Genomic DNA, 18,746 nt, shown 5'->3' with positions numbered 1-18,746 from the left:
AGGGGCCGCCAGTGCCAAGCGGGACCAGGCCTGGTGACTTGTGAGGTGAGCACTCAGCGGAGGGGCTCGCACCCCTTTTGGGGCTGCCGATGGCGCGGCCCCAGGGCGTCAGGTCCCTACCCCCTCACACACGTCGGAAGACTCGGGCCAGTCCCTCTCTCTCCCCAAGCCTCAGCTTCCTCACCTGTCAGGTGAGTGCTGGTTGTACCTGGTACCTGGTCGTGGAGATGTTCCGTGAGGGAGGTTTGCAAAGAGCCCATTGTGGGGCCTGAGGCAGGGGAGCTCTGGGTAAGTGGAAGCCCACAGGTTTGGCCACTCCCGTCTCCCAGCTGGGACTGCCCATAGGGACGCTGCCTGGGAGAGGCTGGGCTCAGGATCAGCTGGGGGTCTAGTCTGGCGCTGCCAGCTGTTGGTGCCCAGCAGCCTAGATTTGCCCCAGAGAAGGTAATCTGGAGGATGGAGGGTGGGAGGCAGAACCTTGTGTTTCTGCTGCAGCCGAGGCCGCTCGGCGTGCCACACCGGCGCGGGTGCCGTTAGCATGTGATTAGGGGATCAAGGAGGAGCCAGACCGGCAGCCAGGCCTGGGCCTGCAGACAGACGGACCGCTGTTGTCCGAGAGCCGGCCCCTGTTCTGACACAGACCAAACCCAGAGCAGCTGAGCCCAGGCCGCTCGCCCGTGAGCGTGGGTTCATCCAGCGGTTCCTGCCCATTCGCTAGGTGCAAGGCATTGTGCAGGGGCCAAGAGCAAACAGGCCACTCGGCTGTGAGCCCTGTCTTTTTAAGAAGCCCCCACCTAGAGGGAGGGAGACGATGTGTAACCGCTACAGGGAGTGTGGTGGGTGCTATGAGCAAGGAGCGGGCAGGGGGCTGAGGAGCCCCCGGCGCGGCCCAGTCCAGCCTAGGCACTTGTGGAAACACGGAGGGCTTCCTGAAGAGGCGACACGTAAACGGAACCTCAAGTAACTTGCCAGAAGTTGCCATTCAGAGGAGGGCGAGAGTGTGTCCAGGCAGAGGACAGCACCTTCCCAAAGGCCCCAGTGTGGGAAGGGAGGGCAGGTGGTGCCCCTCACCCTGGGGCCAGGGTGGAAGGACGAGCAGACTGGAGCGGCAGGGGGCAGGGGCAGGGAGGACCTTCGGTGCCACACTGAGGACCCTCAGCCTACTCCTTTGGGCACTGGGTACAGGTGCATTGAAGAGGTTCTGTTTGTTTACAGTAGGAAGACACAGTCAGATTTATGCTCTGGAAAGTTCCCTCTGCAGCTGGAGAAGGGCCGGGCTTGCAGTCACGCTGAGCCGGGCTTCCGCCTCAACTCTGTTGTGTGTCTCGTGTCCTGCTCAGTGACCACAGGCACGTCGCTCCACCTCTCTGAAGAGCTTGTTTGTGGACTGACACGCCTGGCAGGGCGACGTGGTAAAGGTTCTCCGTCTCTGCCCGGCCCTGGCCGTGCGGGATGCGCTCCCAGCCCTCGGGGGCGGCTCTCGGGGGCTCCCAGGGCACTGGCAGGGCAGCATCAGAATCGGCGTCCTGGAGAAGCTCTCGGCGGAGGTGGCCTTGGCCAGACTGTATCGTGGCTCCGGCTCTGCCGCCCGGGCTCAGCCCTGTCCCCTCACCTCCGTCACGAGCGTCTGTGCTCAGTGCCGTCCTCTGTTCGGTGGACGTCATACAATCGAGCAGCCTTTATCCGAAGCACTGGGGACCAGAAGTGTTTCCGGTGTTGGATTTTTTCCGTTTGGGAACTCTGCAGATACGTAGTCAAGTATCTTGTGGACGGACCCACGTCTAAACGTGGGACGCGTTTGTTTTACACATTCCTTGCACACATAGCCTGAAGGCAGTTTCATACAACGTTTCAATAATTTTGTGCATAAAACAAAGTTTGTGTGAAGCAGTTATGTGTAGAATTCTCCACTTGTGGCATGATGTCAGTGTGCTAAAAAAGCTTTGGGTTTTAGAGCATTTCCGATTTCGGATTTTCGGATGACCGATGCTCAGCCTGTACCATAGTGCACCGCCCGGGCTTGTCAGGGAGTCGGGAGGTGAGGAGTCTCCGGTGCGTGGCAGAACGCGGGCGGTCCTCTCTCCCACTGGCCGCAGCCCTGCAGCTGTGCTGTGCCCTTCCCCGCCCTGTCCCCCGCCCTGGCACCACCTTCAGCCCCCCTTGGAGGTCGACGGGAGCTCGTGTTTGTTTTTCTCTGCGAGGCTCAGACAGCTTGCAGAGTCCGGGTTGGGGCCGGCAGCCGTCTCCTCCCCCCACCGCCCCCGAGGCTCCAGCCTCTTTCTTGGCTCCATAATTTTCTATTGATGAAGTGAAGGGAGGAAAATGTCTTCCTCCCGAGTTGAGGGGGAAGGGCGGAGCAAGGTAATTGTTCTTTTCTCCCTGCTCTGCCGTTCCCAGCTTGCCGTCCCTTCCCATGTGTTTAAGGGACATGGATGTAGAAAATGATGTTATTGATGAGGTCGTCATAGCGACGACCCTCAGGAGGCACACATTCCAGCTTTGCTATGCAGCCGCAGCAGCAAGAAAGGCTCACTCCTAAGTACAAACACACTGGGCCGCCCTGCCCCGCTTGAGATGCATCCGTGAACTTTGCAGAGGACGCCATGTGCGAGCTGGCTGGGAGCCAGGCAGAGGCTGGCCATCGCTCCTCTCTGTGAACACTCCAGTGGAGCGCCCAAGAATGATCGAAGGCCTTGGGGGAAGATAGGCCCCAGCGGGGAAGGGCTGCGGGGCCTGTCAGGGTCCAGAGGTGATGGGGACCTAGAGGAGGGCCCATCGGGAGGAAGCACAGGCACTTGGAGAGGAAGACACGGCCCAGGGCACGTCTTTCCCCACACCGTCCCCACCTCCATCGGCTTGTCTGGAAGGTGGACACAGTGATGCCCGATCCTCAGGCTTGTTGTGAGGGTCTGAGTGAATGAAAGTATAGTCAGGGCCCAAATTCAGACATCCTGTCTTCCAGAAGCCTCAGAAGCAGCTTTTTTTTTTCTTTTTTTTTTTTTTTTGAGACGGAGTTTCGCTCTTGTTACCCAGGCTGGAGTGCAATGGCGCGATCTCGGCTCACCGCAACCTCCGCCTCCTGGGTTCAGGCAATTCTCCTGCCTCAGCCTCCTGAGTAGCTGGGATTACAGGCACGCGCCACCATGCCCAGCTAATTTTTTGTATTTTTAGTAGAGACGGGGTTTCACCATGTTGACCAGGATGGTCTCGATCTCTTGACCTCGTGATCCACCCGCCTTGGCCTCCCAAAGTGCTGGGATTACAGGCTTGAGCCACCGCGCCCGGCCAGAAGCAGCTTTTCAATGTGTCCAATCCAGGCCCCCTCCCAGTCCCCACGACCACCACCGTCTACCAAGCGTTGTCCCTTTCAGAGTGGTAGCGACAGCCTCCCCACTCTCCCGGCCTGCGGTCCTCCCCCTCCAGGGCGTCTTCCACGCAGCCTCCAGAGACCTTCCTGACACTAGTGTGTTGCTTCCCTGCTGACGGCTCTCCCGTGGCTTCCTTCCAGCCAGGAAAAAGTCCCACAGCAGCCTGTCTGCACCGATAGCCGGCGCCCTTCTCACCCGGAGGCCAGAGCTGCACATGCAGCACAGGCTGCGAGGCAGGCGCTGCTACTGTCCAGCTCTACACAGGTGGAAACAGGTTCAGGGCGAAGGGCTTGCCCAGGGTCACACAGCAAGTGGCCGCCTGAATGTGGACTTGGCATCGTGGCACCAGAGCATCTGTCTGCTCCTCGCTCCTTGGCCCATCTTGGGCACCAAGGAGACGCTAGGTCTGAGTTTGCAGAATATAATTGGATTTGGATGGTTGGATCGGATTAGATTCGACCTGGCGGGCCGCCTGGCCTGACAGGCATCAGGCCTCCGAAGACCAGAATTTCTGGGAATGACTCTGAAATTCTATATCACTTCCCATCAAGAGGGCCCTCTGCTGAACTTGCCTCTACATGGTTCTCTCCATAGCTAGGTCAAGGGAGCTGTCCTGTGGCTCCCAAGAGCAGACGTGACACCAATCAGGGGCCCACAGGAGGACTGACTTTGAGCCAGGGCCATTCTGGTCCTCAGGCTCACAGAAGCCTGCTCTGGGCCTGGACCTGGGGAGGGCCTCTGGGCTTGGGGTTGGGCCTGAGTGGGCTTGGCCCCTGCTCTGGCAGAGCTCACAGGCTGGCATCAGTGGACACAGCCTGCAGCTGCTGCTGGCTGCATGGGCCTGGCTGGCTCAGGGGAGCTGGAGGAGGGCTCCTTCCGAGGTCATGGCAGAGGGGGTAGAATCACAGACCCACACAGTCCTTCCTCATTGAAGCCCAGGACCATTCTCCTAGAGCAGAAGGACTTGGAACCAAGCACCTTGCATGCCCTAGGGTTCACCTTTCCCCTTCACATCTTCACTTGGCCCTTATGGCCCTTGGTGGCCAACACCCAGAAGTACCACCTGCAAGAGCGGATGAGTTGGTATTCCTTCCCGTTAGCTCACTGCCCTCAGACAGTGTCGGGGACCGGTCTGGGACGGCACTTCTGCCAGGGGTCTCACTTCTGCCAGGGGTCTCTCGACCTGCGGGAGGTTCCCAATACCTGGAAGAGAGCGTGCGCTTGAAGAAAGAAAGAAAGTACGGGGGTATGGAGGACTGGACAGGCCGTGCCTAAACAGCTAATTTTATTTTTCAAGGGCCAGGAATAAATACACTTTCTTTGCTCTGGTTTACGTCATTGCAAGAGGAAATGCAAATCTATACGTTACGTGGCGTATACAATAGAGAAGTCAGATACACAGTCAGTGGTTGTAAAAAGTAATAGAATTTCCTGTGATCACAAAGCTTATTTACATCCAGACATTACTCCTCATGGCTGCAGGTATTTCTGGTTTGATCTTGTTTTAGAACTGAGATGTGAAAAGGTTTTCTGGTTTTGCTCATCAGAGTATCTTTTAACCAGATTCTCCTTTGTCTGTTCCTGACTTAACTTATCTCAACTCCCCCATTCAGGAGTGTCTGAGTCAGGGATCAAAGCCATCCCGTATGGTGGCATTTGCTTTGCAAATATCCCCACAGTTAAACCATTTTCTAGGGTACGAGGCAGTCAGGCAAGTAAAGAAAAGGTTAAAGCTTATTCTTAAAGAAAGAGTCCTAAAGGTTAAAAGCAGAAACTGGTTGCTGGTAGGGAGTCACTCGGTCTAGCAGCACTGCATAGTTTAGGCCCAAACGATATCATGGTTGATATTAGAAACTCATCAGTCATCTTTCAGTTCCTTCTTCTCGATAGCTCGACTGCCTCCAGTAGGAAACTGTGTTTGGGATCAAATTCACCGTATAGTGAGACCCACGCCTTTTGGGGGTCTCACACGGGAATGTTCCCCACAGATGGCCCCTCTGGGAGAGGGCAGGGAGGGCATGTCACCTGCTCTGCCCCTGAGGTTTGGAGGCACAGAGGATCCCACAGGTGCTCCAGTGGGTGGGGCCGGTGCCCTCTCCCTGCCCCAGGCTGCCACCCTGGTCCCTATGTCACTGTTGCTTTGTCCGTCAGGGAAGCTAGAATGGGCCATCCTTAGACCCTGCCAGTCGTGGGGTCTCTTCCTGTCCAGGACACTGTGTTAGATGACGAGCAGGGGACTGTCCCATAGTGCTGTGTTTCATCGCACACACAATAGGAATGCCACAAGAGCATTTCCAAAATGGTAGCCTTGCCTCCTGAAGTAACAGACAGCGGGCTTGATCCGAAATAGGGGCTTCCTTTCTCTCTTCTCCTTCCTCTCTCCCTTTCTATTCTTCCCTCTCTTTCCCCACTTACTCTCTTCCTTCTTTCAGCCACTGTTTGCAAATCCCTCAGCCTGTGCCAGGCCCTGTGCCGGTCCTCGTGATACTGAAAAGAATAAAGCTCAGGTCTCCCCATCCGGTTACCACGCTGGCAGGAAAGAGCGTGGCAGAAGCAACGATTCTGATTTACTGCAAGGCAGAATGAAGCACGGGCGGAGGCAGACCACTGTCCTGGCAGCCACGCTTTACCGAGACCCTGCCTGTGCCTCCCGTGATATCGTTTGAGCTTCCCAGCAACCACGGGGCAAAGATTATTACATACCCATTTAACAGCTGAGAAAACAGACGTCCTGTGCTGCAGGGGGGCTGGCACTCTGTCCTCACACTCAGGGCCTGTCAGCAACAGCCACAGAAGGTCAGAAGAGGAGCCGGGTTATGTGCTTTGCAGAGGGGCTGCTCCGAGCGCTTCACAGGGGAAGCAGCATCTGAATTGCCCCTGGATTTTGCTGGGCTTGTAAGTCTGGAAACAGTGGCCAGGAACAGGCCCTGGGTGGTCGCTCACTCTGTGCCAGCTTCCTGATTCTGTTCCCCCAGGAAATGTTCGCTCCTGTCAGCCATCTGGGTCCCACAGGTACAGCCCAGTGACCCCCAGGCAGGAGAGCCTAGGCTGGGAGCCCGGTAGCCCAGGTCCCAGCTCTGTGTATGTTCGGGGACATTCACGGCCCATCGCAGGGACTTTCTGTCCCTGTAAGATACATAAACAAGATGGGCCACAGGGAGGGGTCCAACCCTGACCTTCCGTGGTTCCGCCAGCCGCAGAGCCTGTCTGCTTATGGCCTCTGGAAGCCAGGGTCGTCCCTGAGGGGCGGTGAACTCGATGCAGCTGACAGAGGAGCGAATTAGAGCCCGGAAGTCCCCAGGCCAGGCGGTAGCAGCCATCCTTGGAGAGGTAGCTAGGGCCGTTTGCAAACGTGATGGTGATGCTCCCATGACCACCCTTCTCAGGGAGACGGTCCCCCAGCAGCGCTCAGACTGAGCAGCCTCGCCGTGCAGCTGGAAAGCCTGGCTCCTGCGGGCCTGGCCGCTGGGAGAGCTGAAACGGCCCGTCTCCGGCAACCCTTCCTGTTCCGGAAAATTGAGTTTTTAGCAAAAATAGATGAGTTGTGCTAACATGTAATAAGGTTTTGTTTTTTTTCTTTCTTTTTTTTTTTTTTTTTTAAGACAAGAGTCTCACTCTGCCACCCAGGCTGGAGTGCAATGGCTCAGTCTCAGCTCACTGCAGCCTCTGCCTCCTGGGTTCAAGCAATTCTCCTGCCTCAGCCTCCCAAGTAGCTGGGATTACAGGCATGTGCCACTACACCTGATTAATTTTTGTATTTTTAGTAGAGACAGGGTTTCACCACGCCAGCCAGGCCAGCCTCGAACTCCTGACCTCAAGTGATCTTCCCGCCTTGCCCTCCCAAAGTTCTGGGATTACAGGAGTGAGCTGTGACGCCCAGCTCACATGTAATAAGTTTTTTATCTTGTTTTTAAATAAGTGCTTCTCAATTCCTTCAAAAAAAAAAGTAAATGCAAATTTCTCTCTGTAATACCTAGCCTGGCCAGTCTTGATAGCTATAACACATAAGCATGTCCACCATAGCTATTTGGGCTCCTTTATAATTGTCAGGACTGCATAGAGGTCCTGAAGTCAGTTCTGCTAATAATCACTGGCCAGTCCCTTGCTCTTCATCGCAGAACCAGTGGGATGCCAGGTGAGGGGCAGCGTGCAGGGGCCTGCGGCAGGGTGCTAAGTGAAGGTGGCTAATCAGGACCTCAGCTCCCCCTCAGGGTCTTTCAGTGAGAGATGGAGGGCTCCACCTCTTCCTCAAGTTGTTGAGAGGTAAAGTTGAGGCCTTTGAGACCTGCTGACTACAGACAGGGCTTGGGGTTCGCCCTGCAGCTCTGTGATTCCGGTGCTCAGCGTCTAATGGACTGTGGGTTACTGCAGTCCACAGTCATGCTGGGTTACATCCCGAAGTATCCTTTGCCAAGAAAACGACCACAGCTCAGTGGTAAAGTCCAGAGTCTGAAAAAGAAAATCACTGATGGCAAGTCCACGATGAGGGAGAAGACGGAATGGCCCCTAAAGCTTCGTATTCTGTTACCCAGGGCTCAGGTATCCATCAGCTCCCCAGTGACAAATTTATGGTTGGTGATGATTCGCAGGCTTCTTGTAAATTGTGATTCTTTGGCTGGGAATGGAAATTCAATCTCCCTTTCCTCATCGTATATAATAAGCCTGAGCCGAGCAAGGGCCCCTGGGCCCTTCCCAGCTTAGGAAGAAAGCACAGATCAGCTTACAGCATCGTCTCCGGTGCCAGCCATAGGACAGCCTGGGAAGTTAACGTGGGTGGCGGCATATGGGGGAGGCAGGGAGTGTAAGGCAGGAGTCAGGAGGCTTTGTGGAATTGGAGGAGTTTGAGGCAGGCCTAGGATTTCCTTTATGGAAGACGGGAGAGGGTGTCTGGCCAGGAGGAAGGAGCAGCAAGGGGAGACGGGGCACCCTTGGGGGCTGCTCTGCGGGCGTCATGGGATGGCACACCGTGGAGGATGTGCGGCTGGGAGAAGCTGGAACAGCAGGGGGCCGTGGAGACCAAATGAGCAGGGAGTGAGTGGGGCGACCCTGGGCTCAGCCCACCGTTGACAACAGCCATCAGTAATGCTCGGGGAGATGGCTTGGTGACCACCAGCCACTGGCCAAACCCTTGCCAGGGCAGGAGGCCCCCAGATGGCCCAATGAGGATGGAATATGTCTGCACAGGCTGAGAAGCTTCCTCTACTGAGAGCCGCCTCTCAGGAGGGGCCGCCCCGTCCAGCCAGGCTGCAGGAGGAGCACCAGCCTCAGAAGCTGGTGCCCCCGCAGACAGACCCAGTCTCCTGTTGCGTGCCATTTCCTGTCTGTAGCCGTGTTTAATTTGCATACCTCCTCCATGAGACAGAGTGTTCGTGCCCATTCTAAGACGAGGCTCAGAAAAGTGAACGGTGTCTCCCAGGCCACCGCCAGTAAGGAAGCCGGATTCACACCTGTGTCCGCCTGTCTTCACAACCACCTTCTAAGAGTGTCGCGCTCTGGCTGGCTTGGCTCACGAGAGCCAACTGTGCACACCGATCCCCAGCTCTACCCTCGGCCACGTCTCCCGCGTACCTTGCAATTAGCCATGGCTGGCGTATTTATCCCACAGAAATTGGTAAATACTGCGTAACAGCCTCCACCCACCGCCGGTTCAGAGCTGGCCGCACGCCACCGTCTGTGATTTGGCGCTGATGCTCTTTTGGAGTCGAGCCCGCGGAAAGGGCCTCCCGGCGTGAACGTGCAGCTTCCGTGAGGGGCCACAGCACGAAAGCGCCTTCCGTGGTCACTGGTTGCTTGGGTAGACTCTGCATCATTCCAGCAATTCGATTGGTTAGTGAGAAGATCGAGGTGAGGAAATAGGGCTCACAGAATCAGGCGACACCAGGAGTTACGGTGCTGGGCAAAATGTAGGCTCCATCATTGCCATGTGTGTGAGATTTTTAACGTTAGATGTTTTTATCTTTAGTACAACTAGCAGGGTGTATGTGTGTTTAAATATATTCTGAGTCGCTGCATACCCGTATTAAAAGTGGACGGGGTCAGGATTGAGCCAGGCCTCCCCTGGAACGAGAGGCTGGTGCGCCCCGGGGGTACGAGGCTGCCCGTTCGTGTTCGCCGTCTGCAGCCTTCACTGCCGGCCTCACTCCTGCCTGAGCTGCTTGTGGGTGGAGGTGGAAGGTGGGTCACAAAGCCGGTGGCTTGGCAGACAGAGGCTCTTCCCTTTCATCTGCCTTGGCCTCTTGATGGACTTGTGACCTACAACCTCTCACTTGACCCCTGACCTCATAAATTCTGGAAACGCCTCAGAAATCACCAGGAAGATAAACATCAACTGAGGTCAACAGAAGGGGCTATGAGCCACTCCAGGCAGACCGAGAGGGGAGATCCAGTCTGCTGGGTGGGTGGCAGGAACCCTAGAACCATGGGTGGCTCAGGAGAGGGGACCAAAGCGCCCTGACACAGAAGCAGCCCTCCAGACCACGCCCCGCAATCTGACCTGGAGAAGAGGCTTGTGTCTGTGGCCACGAGGTGCCATTTGCAGTGCTGCCTGAATCTAGACCCAGGCAGCTTGCCCTCGGGTCCTCCCTGAGGGACATCCATGTGGCTGGCTGCCCCACACGCGTGCGTGTGTGCACGATCCGTGCAGTGACAGCCCGTTTGCTTGTTACCTCGCATTGGCTATCTCCTTTCACCTGAAATGTTCTCTCTCCCTCTCTGCCCGGTCCCCAACCCGTCTCTTGTCTGTCTCTCTTCCCAGAGGGTATGAACTGCATGAACAAAGACCATGGCTGTGCCCACATCTGCCGGGAGACGCCCAAAGGTGGGGTGGCCTGCGACTGCAGGCCCGGCTTTGACCTTGCCCAAAACCAGAAGGACTGCACACGTAGGTAGATGGAGACAAATGGGTCAGACGTCCCATGCGCCTCCTGCCATTGCTTTCTGGAGGGTCTGGACATTGGCCAGGGAGGGCCCCCAGCCCCATGGGGTGGAGAGAAGGGCAGGGCCTGCTGAAGGGGCCTGATGGGGGCATGAGGGACGCGGGTTGTGAGCCCCAGGCTCAGGGCTGTCCTCAGCAAGCGTGACATCGCCAGGGTAGGCCCTGAGCCTAAGCTCTCCAGCGGGAATGGTGGGGCGGTGTCATCGAGGTCTACGAGATGAGGTTTCTCGGTGGGCCTGGGAAGCCCATGGTAATGAGCAGCAGAAAGAAGGAAAAGAGAATGATTCTGAAGGGTCCAGTTCTGGGCTGTGCTGACCATATTTCTGGGACCAAAGAGCAGAACTCTGCACGCCTATAGTGCCAGCTGGTTGGGAGGCAGAAGCCAGAGGATCACTCCAGCCCAAGTTTGAGTCCAGCTTGGACTACATAGCAAGACCCCATCTCAGAACTCACAGTGTGACCCCTGCAAGGCCGGCTGCCAGGGGTGACACCCTGGGAGAGGAGATCGGGGCTGAAGGAGGCCTCTGGCCGAAGACGCCATTTCAGGATCTGCCTGGTGGTCTGCCTGTGGGGCGCACACGTAGTCCAGCCTCTTTACGGGGTCACCCATTCCCCAGTAGGAGTCGGAGCCAGGAGACCAGGCAGAACAGTGCTGAACTCAGAAGCTTGGGAGCCAGCACGTCCTGCCCACGGCTACACGGGGAGACGGCGGGACGGGCCTCTCCCTGTGGGAAATGAGAGCACCGTGGATACCCGAAGGGATGTCACATGTGCCCTGTTTTGACAAAGAGCCAAACGAGACTGCCGGAAGCACTTTCCACCTCTGGCTGGAGACAAATGCTCCATCTCAAGCCCACATTCTAACACGGAAAAATGTTACGGCAAAGTCCGGTTCCGACTCCCAGTAGAGGAGGGGGTCGCCACCCCAGCTGTGGAAGTGAGAGACTGGGCTGCCTGCCATCATAACGAAAATGGCCCTCCACCGTCACTCTGTGGAGAGGACAGCTGGCCTTGCTGCTCTGTCACCCGCAGTCCCTTACCCTCTCGGTTGTCCTCAGCTCCCCTCCAGCTGCCTGGCCACACCTCTCCTGACTCATGCCCTCCTAGGACAGTCACCAAGGCCCCGGGGACCCACAGGCACCAGATGCGACTCTTCCGTTCTCCAGAGTGAAGGTGCCTCCTTCTGCCCCAGGTATGGTCCGAGAGGCGGACCACCGTTCTCTGTGTTGGTGGCTCTTTCCTGTGGGGTAGCCAAGGTAATCCTGTATACTGTCACCCAGGGCAGGACGAAACAGGGGCGTTCTCCACTGGAACTGCCAGCCTCCAGCCCCAGGGCTCCAGCCAGGGCCCCTTTCCATGCCAGATGGATTCTGTTATCTGCAGAGAAGCCTTCTGGCCCCAGCCGCCTCGGAACCAGAGATGCCGACTCCTGCTTTCCCCGTCCCCGCTGTTGTGTGATCTGAGTTTCCTACAAGAAAGGCCAAGGTCAAGAACGCATGGAGTCGGCAGGCTTGTGGATAGCCCCGGCCAGAAGGACGGTGCCCTCCCTCAGTCAGAAGACAGTCCGAGCGCCTGCTCGAACCGGGCTCCGAGCCCAGTGCCAGGGAGAGGCTGCAGGCGGCCTGGCTGGGGCCAGCTTGCTCCTGATCCCATAGTACCTCTGAGCACTACCAGGAGGAGTTTGCTCAGAGAGCATCTTCTGGGTGCCAGCCTGGTGCAAAAAGTCAGGGACTGGGCAGGGCCCTGTGAGCAGCTGGGACACCCCCCGCAACAGTAATGCAGCTGCCCCCGCCAGGGAAGGGCTCCGCCCTTGCCTGGAATATGTGCTGGTTTAAGAAACAGCAGTCCCACCCTCTCCGTGGGTGGTTGAACGTCACCGAGATATGGAGAGCCCGATGTGATCTCTGGGGCCTGAGGCCTCCCAGGAAGGACCCATACAGGCAGCTGCCCGGCCAGCCCAGCCTTGGCAGCTTCTGTGAGGTTAGTAAGGCAAGGCTGCTGTGAAGTTAGCCCCGCGGCGTTCACTCTAGTCCTTGAAGTCACTTGCGTTCCAGGAAATTCCAAATCTCAAGCTGGATTGGGGACTAAGGCCTGACTTAGCCAGCCAGCCTCTAGCTCAAACGGACTGCAGCGTTCTGAACCCAGCTGTCGTCCGTCCAGGGCCAGGCCGGAGGACGTTTCCTCCACCCTCTGTCCTTCTCATCATGCTCGAGCTCAGATGTTTCTGCGTCAAAGCCGTAGGTTCTCCGGTCCTCGAAGGCTCGACCCTTGGCGGTCTGTGAGACGCACAAAATGCCTATGTACGGGGAACCAGGGCCCCTGAGCCTGGACCTCCCTCGAGTTGCCTCAGACAGGCCTCTATTCTCATTAGAGTCACTTTTAGGGCACAGACTGTCTCCAGGAGCCTGGAGCTCAAGAAGGACTGCCTTCTCCTCAGCTGCACCCCTGCCCACTCTGAAACGGGAATCTCCTGGGTCCTAGAAAGGCACATGACGTCCAGCCGAAAGTGGGGCTCCACCTGGGTCTCTTCCCATCGCCTGAGATGTGTGCAGAGCTGCAGCCTCCCGGAACCCCTGGCTTCCCTGGGTTCCCTCCTGGCCACTGAGACACGAAAGCCGAGCTCCATCCAGGGTGCCACCTCCACCCTGGAGAAGAGTCACTGCTGAGCAGAAGGGGCTGGAAGGCTTTGTGCTTGAAACCCAGCTGTGTTTCCAGAAGCATTTTTCAGGTCCCTGAAATTTCACCCGGAAGTCCTCCCCCTCCTCTGGATGATCCTCGGCTCCCCGTGGAAGAGGGAGCTAGCTGCCCCTTAGAGGCCCTGGCTGCAGAGCGCAGCATCTGAGGCACTGACACCTGTCCCCATCGAGCCGTTTTCTGGACATCCTCCTCACTTGCTGTGAAGGTAGCATGTGTCTGAGGCAGCGGTGCCCCCGTCACAGGACGGGGGAGGCTCTGCATGGTTCTCTGTGGGGAAGCGCAGCTGCAGAAGTCAGTTCTGAAACGTCTGAGATCCTTCTCTGGGAGTCGCCACCAGGTGACTTCCCTTCAGCACCAGCTGTGCTCACGGGTCAACCTGACAGAACGTAATTCATTCAAACTCAGAATTTGGGACTTTTGTCCCCTCTAACCGTAGTTGGTCTGAGGTTTATTTTTGCATATTTGGTCATTATGGTTTTCCCAAATAAATGAAAGAGTGGAGCTTAGATCAATGGTTAAAGTATCTGGGAACATGCCCCGTGCTGAGGCCCTGGTGCACATTTGCGTTCGGGTCGTGGCCTTGCAGCTGTCTCGCCAGCATCACAAGGTGGGGGGGCCCTACACCCCCTGGGGAGCACTGGAGTCACTGCTCCCCTCTAGCGATCTCTCTCACCCGGGAAATGGACTGCGTGTTTAAATAAACTTGAATTGGTCGTTTTTCCAACTCCAGACTCCTTTGGGTTCTGTGCCCTCTTCAGCCGACCCAGCTTGTTGATGCTGTGAACCATCTTGGCCACAGGCACTGAAAGCAATGTAACACTGTTATTATTTAGGCCATTTTCAGAACTGTACCCCAGATGACATTAATTGGCATGAGTCTGTTCCAACATTGTCGAGCTCCAGGGGGATTAGGGCTTTCGGGGGAGAGGGTTTGAGGTGGCCCCTGGGGCTCTGAGAGGGTGGACATCCAGGGAGACATCCGCATACCCCAAAACAGGCAGAGGAAAGAAAGCCCTGCGAGAACCAAGGAAATAAGGGTCACCAGAACCACAGGCCGCCATCTCCCTCCCCCCGACAGTCTGACACGTGTGTCCCGGCGCTGACAGAGGTTTGCCCCGTTGGGACAGGCAACTGCGAAGAGTCCCGCGGCTGTGTTCATCCACCACCGCCTGAGCACATCAGCTTCGGGCCGGCCCTCATCAGAGCCCAGCCCATTCTCTGTCCCACCCCAGTTCAGCTCCAGGGAGTGAGGGATTCCATAGAAGATCCTGGAGGGGCCGAAGTGCAGGGAGACGCGCACCTGTCACCCCCCAAGCCTCACGACCCTACCCACTGATGGCCTGAGGCCTCAGTTTTCCCACACCCCGAAGGAAACAGCCAACGCCGACGACTAATCATTTCTGTTGTTCTGTTTATACACACGTGTGTACCCTTCGGGCCTGACTAGTGACCTGTAACTACGGAAACGGAGGCTGCCAGCACAGCTGTGAGGACACCGACACGGGCCCCCTGTGCGGCTGCCACCAGAAGTACGCCCTCCACGCAGACGGCCGCACGTGCATCGGTAAGTAGGCGCCTCCGCCGCACAGCAGCCTCGCACCCCCCGCCCACCCGCGCGCACCGCGGGGCCAGCACCCCGCCACGTCCGGGATCCCCGGAAAGAAGCTTCAGGGAAACAGGGAAACGCGAGCCCGTGGCAATGGTGGGGATGGCCGACGCCCCTGGGGACGCTTTCTGGGGAGGCTTCTCTGGGGCCTGCAGCCCCCCAGGACCAGGCTCCGCTGCCTTCTGTTCCCTGGCGATGCCCAATGCAGGCTCCCTAGCGGCGGGGGTCCTGAATGGCTTCGTCCTGGGAGTCAGGGGTGGCCCCGGGCAGGGGGTTTCGGGGAGAAGGAAGGTGTACACACCTCTAAGAGCCTCTGCTCCAGCAGCACAGGGGTTTCTTCCCCTAATACGGACAACGGCCAGATTCAGGCGCCCGCACGCAGCCACGGGAGTCACGGGAGCCGCCCACGGCTGGCAAACCAAGAGTTTTCCTCAGAACTTCGCTTTGAGTGGTCACTGTCTGGACCTCAGGGGAGGCGGGCCGCGCGTGCTGTGGTGTTGCCGCTGCTGGTCTCTGGAGCTGCCGGGCCGCTGCTGGCCCTCCGCCCCCACCTGAAGTCCGCTCTTGTCAGCGCTGCCCGGCCATCTCCTCCCTGTCACATGGGGTCTTGATCTGAGTCTCTGCCACCTCCTTCCTCCTGGTCCCTCTTTCCAAGGGGAAGATTGAGTATTTGTGATTATTTCATGCCATAATCACTAGTAGTTTTTTTCTCCCACTTAAAAATCACGGCACATTTTTTAACTGAGAAAGAGCAGCACTTCAGAGCTGGCGCCCAGCGTTCCACCCTTCCTGTGTTGGCTTTAGAAACCCAACGCAAGTTCGCTATTTTTTTTTAAGCCCGATTTCTTGCTGTCAGTCTGGAAGATACTTCTCGAGGGAGTCTCAGGGGACAGGAAAAGGTTGGTCAGCGAACAGAAGCCCATAAGGCCAGGGCGTGCCCCTGCGCCGTCTCCCAGGGAGTGGGGCCCGAGCGGGTGCCAGGCTGTCACCGCTGTAGTCCGGGGCTGTCATCACGGGTTCTGCTGCCTGCGGTGGCTCTCCCTCCCTCTGCGTGGTCTCTTCTTTCAGACAACCATTTTTTATTTCATTTTTATCTCATTGCTCCTGCTTTTCTGGTGATGGTCCCTGATTGCCTGTCTTGTCTGATAACTGACGTTCATTAATTATTTTCAGAGCCAAAAGCCAAACCAAACCAACCAACCAATTAAAACCAAAATTAAAAGCCAAACCCGCTCTCAGACCAGTGTCTCTATTGCAGCCTGATCCCGTCTAGAACCTCCTCTCCTCCAGCCTCTCTGCCTCCACTGTCCGGCCTGGGGCTCTCCCGGCCCCCAGCCTCCCTCCTGTCTCGTCTGCTAGAGGTCCCCGGCACGGTTCGCCGTCTCCGCCGGAGCAGGCGCAAACGGCCGCCGGGCCAGACACACCGCCTTCGTCTAACACATCTCGTCTTGTCCACCTGAATCATCCTTTCCTGCTTTTTTATTTTTCAATGTCTACTGCACGTGAAGGCCCCTGCTTGGATCTCCTTCCCAGAGTAACTTCCCCAGCCCCACCTCCCCTCCCGTCTCGGTAGAAATCGGCTTCCTTGCCCAGCCCCTGCTGCTGCTCCCACTCCCGACTTTGCCCACTGTCCATCCACGTCCCCGCTTGGGAACCAGTGTCCGCACACGTTTCCCTCTGAGCGAGGAAAGCCAGCCCAGCTAACCTCACCTGCTCCTCCACCGGAAGCCCCGTGGCATAGCCGGGACGCTCCCCGGCCCGCCCCGCACGCTCCTGAAATCGGTGTTCCGTCTTTGCACCCCCTTGTTGAGCACTTGAATGTCTAGCCCTCTATAGACAAGCAGGCAACCAGCGCGGCCGGACTCCATCCCGCGGTTTTCTGTGTCTGTTCTGTTGCATTCATTGTGTGTGTGTCTGTTTTGTTCGGAGTTTTGCATGACTGTTGACACAGCTTCGTGTCCCTGTGACAGAGCCTCTGCTGTCTCAGGGGCATCCATCACCGGACCTTGTGGCCCTGTCCCCTTGTCCTGTGCCTTGTCCTATGCCTGCTTCTCCAGCCTGAGCCACGGGGGTCCGTAATCTGCTCGTGTCTCCATGAAGCACCACGGTGCGCTTTCTGCCTCTGTGGCTCTCTGCAGACAAGCCCTGTCTGCCCTAACCTCGGCCCCCTCCTCTGCTTGCTTGCCTGTGGGCCCTGAGTCCCCTCTATGTCCCAGGTCACTTTGTGATCATTCCTCCTTTCCTGCACGTCCCCCCGTCCCCACCGCCTCTCTGCTTTGCCCTGAACACCCCCACCCTGGAGGTTCCTGGGATTAGCCCCTTGGCGAGGATGCCGAGCTGGCCGGCGTGTGGTGTTGGCTTTGCCTGCACCACGCCGAGAGGCTGACTGTCTTGGGCCGCGGGAAGTGGGCTGTCATTAACCACTGGCTCCGTGTTTGTCCCTTACTTGTGTTTTAGAGAAGGATGAGGCTGCAATTGAGCGCTCTCAGTTCAATGCCACGTCAGTAGCTGATGTGGACAAGCGGGTGAAACGGCGGCTACTCATGGGTAACACTTTTCTTCCACTTCCTTTGTCGTACTTGCCCTTGTGTGTGCGTGCGTTCACGTGTGTGTCGCGGGTGTGCGCTGGCACGTGGATATGGGCGCGTGTGTGCCGTGTGTGGGTGTGGCTAGTGCGTGTGGGGCATATGTCTGCTGTGGGGTTTGCCCACGTGCGTGCTGTGTGAGTGTGGGGGGCTCCACTCCAGATGTGAACTCACTTTCCTTTTTAAAGTTTTTACCCTCCATCAAACACGTTTGTTCTGTTTGTTTATGTGTTTGTAGCAAAGAACCCAGGGCTGTTATCCTCTGGCCTGTGCCTGTAAGGAGACGAGTGCCGTAATGAAAAGGTCTTTTCACACTGAAAAGCTCCCCCACTTGCAGTAAACACCCACGTTCACAGTTAGTATCCCCAGGACCAGCACAGCGGCAGGATCAGACTCAGCCGCAAAGGAGGGCATCTGAGCGGACAGGGGTCTGGGCAGTAGAGTCATTATGCGTCTCCTCTCCTGGGAGGGAAGCCGCCAGCCAGAACCTCCAGGACCTCTCAGGGAAAAAGCCGCCTGCTTCTCAGATGCTGCTCAGGGAGGGTGTCGTGGGAGACCTGCTGGCAGGGCCGATCAGGGACCCGCGTGAGGGGAAGAAGAAAGGGGAGATAGCACTGCGTTTGGACAGTGCGTTTGGACAGCTCAGTGTGCACAGGGGAAAGCAGACTTCCTCATTCATCAGTCAGCTCACTGCTCTGCTGGCCTCTAGTTGTACCAGCTGCCCACGACCTCCTGGGCATAGCTGTGGTCACCTGGGGTTCTCCCGACCTTCTTTATGGCTCTCAGCTCACACCAGCTTTTGCAGCTATGGGGTCAGGTGGTGCGGTCTCCATTTCTCTGAGGGAGAGGCCGAGGCTCACTGGCATGCCCTGGCTTGCCCAGGGTCACACATCACCCTGCAGGGCTGAGCTCTACCCGGAGGTCCTGACCATGGAGCTGTTTCAAGCATCAAGGCTGCAGGGCCAAGTGGAGCTCAGAGCCTGAAGGTCCTGGAAAGGGAGCTTTGTTTCATGGACCTCAGCGGGGCCAAGCATCTGGAGAGGAAGCAGGAGGGGGTCCGGGGGCCACAGGGGATATGGCCTCGTGCGCTGCTGTGAAGGCTTCAGGCTCAAGCGCTCGTTAGGGGCTTCAAGGAGCTTGTGGGTCTGGCTGATGGTGCTCTGTGAGCCCTAAGTCCATACTAGATAGGACAGGAGCAGCCCTCTTTCCAGATGAGAAGAGTAAGGGCCAGAGAGGTCAGAGCTTTCACCTCTGGTCACACAGGCAGGCAGGGCAAGCTCAGGCTGGAAGCTAGTTGTGCAGATTCTCTGGGCAGGTCTGTTTTGTTGACTTGGGAAGAGCTGGCGATGGCAGGTTGGGTTGGCGCTGAGCCTCCAACCTCACCCCTAGGCAGCAAGTATGACCACTGCCCTCCAGGCAGGCATGAGTCAGTGCTGTGGACTTTCTGGAAAGGTGGCTAGAAGCAGGTGGAGGGAGTCCCAGAGCTGTCGGTGTTCTGAGGCCACTCTCAGGTCTCAGGGTGCCCAGGGCCCTCGGCCTCACTTACTAGGAGAAGT

At 57.4% G+C, this 18,746-nt stretch overlaps 1 protein-coding gene across 5 annotated transcripts in view; it reads left to right on the top strand.

Annotated features, from left to right (window-relative positions):
* SCUBE1 (signal peptide, CUB domain and EGF like domain containing 1) overlaps nt 1-18,746 on the top strand; it is a 131,553-nt gene that overhangs the window by 65,603 nt on the left and 47,204 nt on the right. For 4 of the 5 annotated variants that reach the window (XM_039463151.2, XM_074391206.1, XM_010343285.3 and 1 more), the window contains 3 exons: nt 10,123-10,248; nt 14,447-14,563; nt 17,063-17,152. In XM_039463151.2, the coding sequence (XP_039319085.1) occupies nt 10,123-10,248; nt 14,447-14,563; nt 17,063-17,152 (333 nt within the window). The remainder of the gene's footprint in view (nt 1-10,122; nt 10,249-14,446; nt 14,564-17,062; nt 17,153-18,746) is intronic. The other variant, XM_039463152.2, reaches the window with a different exon arrangement.

This window comes from Saimiri boliviensis, chromosome 21 (assembly GCF_048565385.1).
Source record: "Saimiri boliviensis isolate mSaiBol1 chromosome 21, mSaiBol1.pri, whole genome shotgun sequence".
NCBI lineage: Eukaryota > Metazoa > Chordata > Mammalia > Primates > Cebidae > Saimiri > Saimiri boliviensis.
The sequence above is the reverse complement of the archived record's forward strand: the minus strand, read 5'-3'. Positions and strand labels throughout refer to the sequence as shown.